General features: G+C 37.8%; 3 protein-coding genes across 3 annotated transcripts; 2 read left to right on the plus strand and 1 right to left on the minus strand.

Moving 5' to 3' along the window:
- Nucleotides 1-703: 703 nt before the first annotated feature.
- Nucleotides 704-3,934, plus strand: LOC126633409 (uncharacterized). Its single transcript, XM_050303998.1, has 6 exons — nt 704-1,134; nt 1,246-1,301; nt 1,494-1,548; nt 1,992-2,072; nt 2,161-2,408; nt 3,627-3,934. Exons 1-5 carry the CDS (start codon nt 939-941, stop codon nt 2,391-2,393), a joined length of 621 nt encoding a protein of 206 aa, XP_050159955.1. The 5' UTR covers nt 704-938; the 3' UTR covers nt 2,394-2,408; nt 3,627-3,934.
- A 1,257-nt stretch (nt 3,935-5,191) lies between these two features.
- LOC126633496 (nucleoid-associated protein At2g24020, chloroplastic-like) lies at nt 5,192-8,267 on the plus strand. The gene is made up of 7 exons (XM_050304110.1): nt 5,192-5,405; nt 5,876-6,027; nt 7,159-7,259; nt 7,357-7,396; nt 7,710-7,781; nt 7,879-7,935; nt 8,032-8,267. Exons 1-7 carry the CDS (start codon nt 5,327-5,329, stop codon nt 8,101-8,103), a joined length of 573 nt encoding a protein of 190 aa, XP_050160067.1. The 5' UTR covers nt 5,192-5,326; the 3' UTR covers nt 8,104-8,267.
- Nucleotides 8,268-9,929: 1,662 nt separating this feature from the next.
- Nucleotides 9,930-10,839, minus strand: LOC126631123 (early nodulin-like protein 1). Its single transcript, XM_050301280.1, has 2 exons — nt 10,548-10,839; nt 9,930-10,447 (listed from the first exon to the last, which is right to left on the minus strand). Exons 1-2 carry the CDS (start codon nt 10,738-10,740, stop codon nt 10,098-10,100), a joined length of 543 nt encoding a protein of 180 aa, XP_050157237.1. The 5' UTR covers nt 10,741-10,839; the 3' UTR covers nt 9,930-10,097.

Raw genomic sequence — 10,839 nt, forward strand, 5'->3', positions numbered from 1 at the left:
TTAGCGGTTGGTGGTTCTCGAGGTCTTATTCCGGCTTTCTGACAGACTCTTGACATGTAGGACTCACCTGAGGGTGATGTACTTTCATTTTAGTCCTACTTGACTGCACTTTAACATATACTCTGAATTCACGTGTTTACTTTATAACTCGTCCTGTTATTCTAGTAGGTTGCTCTGCTAGAGTTTGGTTTGAATTCCTTCTTATGCATGTTATTGTTTCGCTTCCGTGTCGCACTTATGGTTACGTCACGCTCACGTGACGGCCAGCACACTTGGATCCTCTGGATCGGGGTGTGTCAGTTATATTATAACTTAATGAACTCGTAATACCACATGTGCATGTTGTGTAAGCAGACAATAGTTTTCGCTTGCATCGTTCGAATATTTCACTGCCAGTCGTCTTTTTATTAGGAAAGATTTTTAAAAAAAAATTTCTCTATTTGCACTCTTTTTTCTGTTACGACGTTTGAATTAAAAATCACTCTATAACGATTATCTTTACAAAAAGATTAATTAAGATTGAGATTATTTAGGCAATCAGTGATAGTAAATAGATAAACGATTCGTAATTCGTGAATCGAATCCGTTAATTTATTTTTATACATTTAGATAATTAAATGATCTCTTATTCGATTAGTTTTGTACCGAAATAATTTTTACATCGTAATTTATAATATAGAGTTGTTGTGCACTCTTGTCCCTAAATTGCCACCATAAACCCTGATTTCATATCTCAAATCCCCTCTTCTTTTTTGGCACTAAAACAAAAGCCCTAGCCCCCTCAAAAACTCGACATTTACTGCCTCCGAACTTGGAAATTTCGCTGTCTAAATCTGCCACCCTCACACCCTCTGAGTTTATTTTCTCTTCTATTTCTCTGCCACAGCCGCACATAGATTTAGAGAGAGAAAGATAGAGAGAGCGAGAGACGGAGATCAATGGAAGGAAGCTCGATAATACCAGATTCAGTGATGGAATCAGTGAAGAAAACCTTGGGGGACGTGGAAGAACTTCGACCCCACCTCCTCCAGTTCCTCTCCCTCGCCGACGCCGACGTCCTCGCAGAAATGCCGCCGCTCGAGCGCGCCCACTCGCTGCTTATGCTCTCCAAGGCCACCACCCTCCTTTTTGCCTGTAAGTCTTCGCTTTCCTTCACTCAATTTTCAGTTAATTCCGATTTGATTGAGGTTTTTGGGTAACCCAGTTCGAATTTTAGTTGATTTTTTGTACTTTTTGGTTTTACAGTGAGGCTGAGGTGCACTGGAGTAAACCCGTTTAACCATCCAGTCAAAACGGAGTTCGTAAGTTTGCTAATATTTGTATATTTTTTTAATCAAATTCTTGAAATTTATCGAATTTATGTGGATATTGTTTCTGGGTTTATGCATGTCTGTGTGTGTGAGTTCATGGTTTTTGAGATTATCGGATTTGCGTAACTGTTTGAATTGGTTGAAGTTGAATACTTTTCTGTTTTTGTTGTCTCATTTATGTAGGATAGATTAAAATTGTACGAGGAGAAGCTTGAGAAGTTGGTGGATTTGAGTAAAGGTACATGCTCTTCTTTTGGAAGTGCCATTATTGATGGATCGATTTGTATATTGTAGTATCGAGATATGCTAAGCGCAGTTGCCTGCGCCAAGCGAGTTACCGTTAGTAATTGATTTGGGGTGCTGTCATTCGAACTCAGTGTTGTGTGGGAGACTGTGATTAGCATTTTCCTTGTTTTCCGTCTGTGACTGCGGGCTATAGATTGAGGTGCTGCCATTCGCGCACGTGTCATGTGGGCGGCTGTGCTTAGTGTTCTCCTTGTTGTCTCAAACAATGCCGCAACCAAGAAGGACATTACAGATTATTGCTACACATGACATATATCCTAGATATCGTGTTTCATGTGTTTTACATATTGAATTGTTTGCAAATTTCCATTTTTACTTATGATTGTTTGACTGGTGGGTTGTTTATTTTCTTTTGACAATTTGATTTTGTTCAAGCACCTTTGCGACCATCCACTACGTTAAATCATCAGGCAGCTACCCGTTTCATCGAGCATTCTTTGCCAGACCTCACCCCTGGTAAGTTGGTCATTGACCTTTTATGTCAGTATCGTCACTTTTTAAACACCTTATATCATTCCACTCAATAATAGCTGATTTTGTTCAGATCAGAGGCAAAGTATGAGAGCCATTAGCAAAGGAGACGGGCCAACCATGAAGTATCTAGAAAGGAATGCCCCAAAGAAAAGGAAATATCAATCCCCTAATAAACAATCAGTTCAATCTGCTGCCAAGGAATTCCTTGAGAAAGCAGCACGGGAGATTCTTGGTGATAATGAAGGTGGTCTGAAGGGACCTATACAGATCAGTTCAGATGAAGAGGACGTATCCATGAGCTGATTCCTGATTTTCCCGGTAGAACTCTTTTCTTAACTCTTATTCACGTTATGGTTTTATTTCCTCGGTTATTTCGGCTGTTTCAAGATCATTATGGTCATCTAGCTTTCAATATTACAGAGTCATGTGCCCGTGTCAGTGTTATTGGACATTGGTATAGCAATACTTGTGCTACTTGTCTAAAATCTGTATAGACGTTGCTCGGTCAAAATGGGAAGACCAAGGATTTGATATATCCATAAATTGTTACGTATAACTGATAAGATTTCGTTATTGATGATTGAGTTGCTAATAATTATAGTTGTCATGTTTGGAATAACTATAATTACAAGTAAATTTGTTATTGCTACCAATGCAAGTCATGCTTTGTTATTAACCACTTAAATAGTATTGCTATCCTTCCACACCTAATCTTCTGATTTTGATGATCGGTGCAATTTGGGGGGATTACAAATCACTATTTATCACCAATGGGAATTTAATAACTCATAGCCGATCTGGAAATGCATGGTGCTATACTTATTGAAAGTCTATGAACTTTAAGGGAAACTTATTCCCGCGGGGACTCCCCATATGGGATATAAAACTATTGATCACAGGCAGTACCACAATCTAAATATGTAGATTTAGGTTTGAATGAGCTGTTGCTTTGTAATCATATAAAATTGTTAGCATTTACAATATGATATCTGAGCCATATCCAAATATTCGTATGAAAGTGAATCCAGTCTACAACTAGATTTGCCGTAGTTATGAGGATTTATAACTAGGACTGTAGGACACGCGCATGCTTTGAAGTGATTGATGTATAAGATGATGTTTGAGACATGTCCTACTATCTATTACGATCAGATGGTTCTATTTCTCAATCTTTCTGACTTGCTCCTACGGAACCAAGGTCTTGCTCCTATGGAACAAAGGTCAAAAAGATTGAGAAAAAATCACCTTGATTTGGGTTGTGAAAATAGATATGTCGATGCACATAAACACACACTTGAAATCAGGTTTTCCCTTAATTCTGGGGAAGTAAAGGAATCAAGGCACATATTTTAATCCTACTTAAAACTCACTAATCAGAATTGCTGATGTTGGCCTCACATTTCCAGTTAGGCCATCGCATGAATCGTTGTGAACTGCTTGTAAAAGTAAATCTTAGTCTTTTTGTTCCTTTATACCAAGTTTGAAGAGGTTTAAGTTTCAACTTCTTTTGACCATCTTCTTATCTTACTTTCATAGGGTTGCGTTGCGGAGACCAGATTTGCCCTCGTTTTGGAATGATCCGTCATCCGTCCTCTCTGTAGTGCTTTTGCGTTTTCTTTCTTTTTCACAGTGCAAGTTTTTGTGTTACCTTTTGATAAGTAGAAATGTAGTTGTAATTTACCAGACGAATGTATAAGCATCTTATTATGTCTTGAACGGGAAGGTGTTGCTTGGAGGAATGTATTATCCATATATATGTCTTGATAAAGACTACAACTCTGGATTAAATTTTGAAGACAATTAGAATAATATATAATATGACTGGCAATGCTGAGGTTTTATGACGATGTTTGTACAATTTTTTAACCGTCGATTAAGAGCTTGTCTGGAAGTGTTTTTAAAATGACTGAAAGAGTTTTTAGAGCAAAATTTTTTGGGTTTCAAGAGCACTTGAAGTACTTTTTTCAGAATTTACTTGTATTTTTACTAATTATTGGTTTTAAAAATTAAAAGCATTTTCAATCATTTACAAAAATGTTATAAGCCATTAAGAATGGTCTTATCATTTATTGAGAAATGATGAGTATCTTTTTTATTAAAATTTGAAGCTGAAAATAGAAAAATCAATTATAAATTTCAAAGTAATAGGCGAGATCAACCTACAAAAATGAAGCGGTTCTTCTGTAACCAGTCATTCATAATATTAACGTTTGAAAATTTTCCGAAAGCTAAATGTAATTTCTTCTCTTCATGACCCAAACCGTAGTCGGAATGGAGATTCGTCGACTTTGAACATCTTCGGAATATACCGCATGAAAATATTACCAAAATGAGGTTTTATGATGAATTTTGTTGAACTAGGCAAAATCGAGAGTAAATAGTTAGTAGTTTTTGTGCAAGAAGAAATTGTTAAGATTTCGCACGATATTTTGTGTGCGCACTAAGAAAAAGTTTTTAAGTCATTTGAAATCTATCTTTGTTGTAAAATTATGACGATGAATGAATGCCTACAGTGAAACTTGAGAATAGTAGGGTAATAGTTGTTGTGTGATGCTTTCAAAAAGAGCAATCATTTTGTTTGTTTGGTTTGTCACGGATGTTGCTCTATATAAAGAGCACTCCGTATGTGATCACAATACACACAACAAAGGAAAAGAAAAGAACTGAAAGCAATAATATCAGTATCAATCCCTTCCTCTTTTTACCTGTAATTCTTTTGTGTTGTAGTTACGAAACTAAACAGTGTGACATTTTACATCTACTTTGCTCATGTCCCTAGCAAATATTATCGCTTTAACTTTTGCCTATTTATAACGGAAGAGGATTTTCTCGTGAGCTCAGGATGGGGATCCTCCTGACCACGAAGTTCAAATTTAATCCAACGGCTCCAAACAAGAGAACCCTCTAAAAATTATAATAATTGCAACTGTTGAATTAAATTTTCAAGACCCAAATTTCGTGGTTAGAAGGATCCCCATCCTGAGCTCAGGAGATGATCCTCTTCCATTTATATAGTTGAACAGACCCTTTCATTAAAGAAAATAAAAATAAAAAGAAATTAAAAATAAAAATAAAATTACCAAAGTTTTGTTCAAAAAGATCCACCCTATCCAAAAACAGAGAGACAGCGCGAGAGAGTGGCAGTGAATTACACCCTCTTCCTTCCTTCCGTAAACGACAACTTGTACTTTTTCGCTTCTTCTATCTTCTTCCTCTCTCTCTCTCGCACTCCGTCAATGGCGTCGACCAGTGCTTTAACCTCCCGGCTTTCCAACTTCCACCGCCTCACCGACTCCCAGGAGCACCTCTCTTTCCGTAAGCTACCTCTCTCTCCCTCTCGATACGTTTTGGCTTAGTACCAGTAGCAATCCTTTCAATTTTGTATGCAAATATGTCTCGAATTGCATAGAAAAATTATGGGTTTTTGGAAACAAGATAGAACGGAGATTGAGTTCCTTCTTATACCAATTTTATGCCCTTACTAGCAAACACTTTAGGAAGAATCGTAGCTTTGGCACAGTGAGAAATTATGGTTGGCAAGTTGGACCATATTCTCGGCATTGAAATTTGATGCCACCTAGCTGAGCTAGATTGTTTAGGATGTCAAACTAGATGGTGGGCTTTGAAAATTTATGTTCTTTAATGTTTGCGAATCTCCGAAATGGATGCTCAATCTGTTAATCATTGATTTGTTATGCAAAAATGTTTTGCCTAATATGCCGTGAGACGGGGTTATTGTGTAATTTCTGATTACAAATCGAGCTTACTGCTTTTTCTGATTATAGGTGAAGTAGTAAACTCACATCCAGCATGTCCTTCAATTGTTTCTTGGCCTGGTGTTAAGACCAGGAGGGCGCCCCGTTCCTCCCGTGTGTATGGCTTATTTGGAGGAGGAAAAAAGGATAACGCTGAAAAGGGTGATGATGCAGCTTCAAAGGTTTAGCATTTTCCCTCTTGTAGTTTGTTTTTCCATCTTTTTGGATCTTGTCTTGGGCAGACAAACTTTGTATGATCATTAGAATTGCTGTCTACTGAATTTATATACCCGTTAATCCTTCTCACTGGTTAAAATATTGGCATTGGTGGAAATAACATATATTGACATCGCTTGCTTTCGATGGAAATGATGAAAAATTTGCTCAAAACGTGGAAATTTAAAATGAAATTTTGGGGAATGTCATACACTGGTATAGACAGAAGAGTTACTCCAATATTTAACCGATATGTCGGAAATATCGATGAATTATATTGATTTTAGTCAAAATTTAAGAGTTTCTCCGATATAGGGTGAAGTTTAGACTTCATCACCCTCTTCCCATATCTTTCTCTAATTTTCCAATATTTCCATAGAAATTTCAATGGTATCGAAGAAATTTCAAACACTGATCTTTCTCATAATCTTTTTTTTGCGCCTTTGTATTCCTCTGTTAAGTATGTCAAGTCAATACAAACTCTGTTAAAATGAAAGGGGATAACTAGTTTTAACTTTTACATGCTTCATGTGTGGACAAGAAATCAAATTTATATGCTTCATGCACTCTTAGATTGCAGGGTTTCGTAGCCCTTCCATTTGTAGGCTAAGTAGCTTTATGCAGCGCTAGGCCCATCAGATTCTGACATTAGACTGCCAACTGTAATTTAGTCGAACATGGTCCAGCTATGTTTATTATGGATCATTATATCTTGCTCACACAATTGGTGGCAGGATTTGTTCAGGATAAGGGGCAATGGGATGGGCGTAAATTGGGGTTGCTAGCTATAATTATAGTCGAACTATAAGGTTGCTATGCGGATAGTGTTATCATCATTTGCTTTGTCTTGTGTAATGGTGACATTGCAAGCTTGAGGTCATATATCACGGTGGCCACTTTGGTTTACTAGAATATATGCTGATAGTGACTTCATGTCGTTGCTAGCATAATTGTCACTATGATCCTATGTTGTTTTCTGTTACAGTATCCTGAATCTTTCTTGGTCAACGTGGAGCTAGTCCAGCAGTTTTAAGAATAGAAACCTTGATTTAAATATTAAGTTGATGTACTGTTATGTCTGCTCACTTGTGATGCAGGCTGGAATATTCGGTAATATGCAAAATCTGTATGAAACAGTTAAGAAAGCTCAAAATGTAGTACAAGTTGAAGCAGTGCGTGTGCAGAAAGAGCTTGCTGCGTATGTTCTTAAAGCTCTATCCAATTTAATCTGATACCCATAATCCTTTCAGTGGTATGATTATTTATCTCTTCATTCTTTCTTTCCGTTTTTTCAGGGCAGAGTTTGATGGTTACTGTGAAGGTGAGATAATAAAGGTAAGAATGATTCACTCAACGTTTGATATTTGTTCGGTTTGGGGATCTATGCTGGTTTGCTTGTGTCGGACTGGTATTTTAACTCACTTTCATAGTATCAAGTGCGAAGACACTTTCGCTAGAAAAACTCTGAGTTTTTCCAATCAGTACATTTTAGTTTTATCAGCTTGGCTGTTAGTTACATGGAACCTCCATCTTCTCTTCCCTTTTGCATATATATACTCTTGTGTCTGTTGCTCTCCGATTTGACAATCCACTGATCTCTAATTTTCCCCTCAATTTTTTTTGTCAAACATCTCTGATTTTCCCCTAGGTAACCCTTTCTGGTAACCAGCAACCCGTACGCACTGAGATAACTGAGGCTGCTATGGAACTAGGAGCAGAAGTAAGTCAAGAAAACTATTTTTGCGTTTCCCATTCGCCGGAATGAGTTTCTCCTTAGGATAGATGTGATTTCTTTTCCTTTTTCTTTCACGATGCAGAAAGTCTCTGAATTGGTCACGGAAGCATACAAGGATGCGCATCAGAAGAGTGTCATGGTGAGAACGCTGTCTCGTGTTTTTATGTTTCACGGACTGATTGATAATAGTCGGCTTCTTTAACTGATAGTATTCGTGTGTACTTCCCATCTTCAGGCCATGAAGGAGAGAATGAGCAACCTTGCCCAGAGTTTAGGAATGCCACCAGGCCTGGGAGAATTGAAATGATGAGTTACCGGCGCATCTCTATGACACTCAACTGTCCTACTTTGTAATCTCTATGTCGAATCCTTTTTTCTTCATACCTTTAAGTTCGAATTCAAGGAAAAATCGTTCATTGCTTTGTAACGGAAGATTCAAAATTTTCAATGAGGTCGAGTTTCAAGATTTCAGCTAAGATTGTTTTCACTTTCAAGTTATTGTTTCTCCGTTTTTCAACTTAAAATTTTCTCGAGGATTTTGATTTCCGACTTTTCAATTTTTCGTTTCTCTTTTCAACTTAATCACTTCAAGGTTTCGTTTATTCTCCTTCATTTCCCACTATCCTCTTACCACCCTTTCTCATCCTCTTTTCCACCATGTACTTTTCTTTTTATCCTAGCATAAAAGATAAAAATTAAAAATGATATAATTAAAAACACCATACCTGCTGACCACTTTTTTTGACTCGGGGTCGGTGGCAGCTCTTTCCCCGTTCTCCTAACCTTTCTCTTTCCTCTTCTTAGATCATCTTCAATGGTTGGGCTAAAAACCAAATATTTTAGCCCGAAAAATATAGCTTTTAGCCCAGAAACAGTTGTTTTGCTCCAACCGTTCTGGCCTAAAATTTTAGCCCGGAATTATTAAAGAATAAACTTAGGCTATTTTTTTCTAAAAATAAAATTTAAAAAATAAATAAATATGTAGACTATCGTAAATTAATTTTATGAACATTTTAATCTAAAAAAATTTAAATTCCAATAAATATTAAAAAATCACTAAATTTTCCACAAAGCAAGCCTTCAACTTTCACCAATCTTTCAACCCTGGGCTAACTTTCAATTCACCAACCGTTCAATACCAAACTGTCAACTTTCACCAACCGTTCATAGGTATTTATAGAGTTTTTTGGTGAATTTTGAGTTAAATAATTTTTTTTAATTATTTTAGCCGTTGGATTTAAATTTGGGCCGTTAGATCTTTCTTTTGTACCGTTAGATTTGATTATATTCGATCTCAGCCGTTAGATTCAATGTATTTTAAAATAACATATTATAAAAAAAATAAAATTTGAATCTGGACCGTTGGATCAACCAACGGTCCTTAAATCACAGCCCTTGGATGTAATTATAGCCGTGGGGAGCCCAAGTGAGTGGCCGACACACGACCTGACAAAGGGGCCCACTCTGTCGGGAAACCCTTGTAGGTGCACGCGTGGACGGGTTGAGACTGGCCCAATTGCCAACGAGTCCACTTGCACAGGGGGAATTTGGTGGGGTATTTGGCCCAGCTTTAGCCCAATGTTTTAGCTTGGGTTAAGAGTGTTTAGGGGGGAAATTTGGGGGAAAATTTGGCATTTAGCCCACTATTGGAGTTGGTCTTATGGATTGCCATAGTTTTATTTTTCGTTTTAATATTTCCGTCTATTAGTGCCTCCTTATTGAAGGTTACCTGTGAGTATCTCTTATCGGGTTCTCCTGGGTCTACTTAGTCGTTTATGGTGATTTTGCTAACGGTGTTGAGCACAAAATTCATTATCAGAGTTGGATACTTTTTGTGCTCACGATTTCTGTTCCAAACCGGGAGTTCACTTGGCTTTGGGGTATCATCTTATTCTTCTAATTTTGGTTTTTTCAAGAACTGGATACTTTCCTTTGCTTATTAGACACGCGTCGCCTTAAAATCGACCGATACTGTGAGAATTAGGCCAAGTTGGCGTTTGTATTAGTGAAGTTTATCGAATTCAAGACCTCTTGGATTTTATTCATAATGTTCTAATTAATGTTTGTATCAGTTTTTAGTATTATAATAAAACAACTATCGTTTTGTCTGAAAAAATAAAAGAAGAATAAGGCTTTATATTTAGAAAATGAATATATTGATATTATGACATTCGAAATAGAATTACATAATATCTCGTCTCATATATATAAAAAATAAAGAAATAAACAAATAATTATCCCCCACTCTCAAAACAAAAACCCAGAAAGATAACAACCACAGTTCAAAAAATCTCCCCCTCTCTAAAACCACAGAGAAAACACTCCCAATGCCACCACAGTCAGAACACCACCCTTCAAGCTTGTAGCGCCGCTTGTCGGAGCAATAGCAGGACCGTCGACCTCCCCTGCCGGAGAAGGAGCGGGAGAAATACCGAGGTGCTTCCTTGGAGTCATAACCACCAACACCAGTTTCTGCCCCTTCTCGCAGTGTCCCTTGGTTCCGCTGATGAAGTAGTAAGGCCCTGGCTGGTCAAGGTGGAGCTTTGTTTCGCCGTCCTTGAGCTGCTCAATTGGGTTTGACGCATTGCAGTTTCCGTAGTCTTCTTTCGTCACTCGCAAGACTGAGTCTTTGGCGCTGTCGTACTTCCACACTGCAAAAAAAAAATGACAGAAACACACAAAATTAGCAATGTGCGAAAGAGAACTTAAAAAATGGAAAATCCTAGATGGGAGTTGAAATGGGGATTTTACCAAGAGTGTCGCCGATGCGAAAGCGGGTGCTTTCGGCCCATTTGTTGAGGGATTGGGATTCAGAGGAGGGGACTGCCCATGAGCCATTCTTGCCACCGACGGTGATCTCTCTGGCTTCTGAGAAGCTGAAGAGGAGGAAGACGACGAGAAGAGAGGAGTATGACAGAGCTTTTGAGGATGAAAAGCCAGCCATTTGAAAATTTTAGAGAGCGAGTAGAGAGTGTTGGGGGATTTTGAATAATTTGAGAGAGAGAGAGAGAGAGAGAGAGAGGATTTGAGTTGTGGTGGCTAT

Source organism: Malus sylvestris, chromosome 8 (assembly GCF_916048215.2).
Source record: "Malus sylvestris chromosome 8, drMalSylv7.2, whole genome shotgun sequence".
NCBI classification, from domain to species: domain Eukaryota; kingdom Viridiplantae; phylum Streptophyta; class Magnoliopsida; order Rosales; family Rosaceae; genus Malus; species Malus sylvestris.

Coding starts and splice junctions, on each gene's coding strand:
- LOC126631123 (XM_050301280.1), bottom strand. CDS start 10,740: ATGGCTGGCTTTTCATCCTCAAAAGCTCTGTCATACTCCTCTCTTCTC. Junction 10,448..10,547: donor TCGCATCGGCGACACTCTTG/GTAAAATCCCCA, acceptor TTTTTTTTGCAG/TGTGGAAGTACGACAGCGCC.
- LOC126633409 (XM_050303998.1), top strand. CDS start 939: ATGGAAGGAAGCTCGATAATACCAGATTCAGTGATGGAATCAGTGAAG. Junction 1,302..1,493: donor ATCCAGTCAAAACGGAGTTC/GTAAGTTTGCTA, acceptor TCATTTATGTAG/GATAGATTAAAATTGTACGA. Junction 2,073..2,160: donor TTTGCCAGACCTCACCCCTG/GTAAGTTGGTCA, acceptor GATTTTGTTCAG/ATCAGAGGCAAAGTATGAGA.
- LOC126633496 (XM_050304110.1), top strand. CDS start 5,327: ATGGCGTCGACCAGTGCTTTAACCTCCCGGCTTTCCAACTTCCACCGC. Junction 7,397..7,709: donor GTGAAGGTGAGATAATAAAG/GTAAGAATGATT, acceptor ATTTTCCCCTAG/GTAACCCTTTCTGGTAACCA. Junction 7,782..7,878: donor CTATGGAACTAGGAGCAGAA/GTAAGTCAAGAA, acceptor TTCACGATGCAG/AAAGTCTCTGAATTGGTCAC.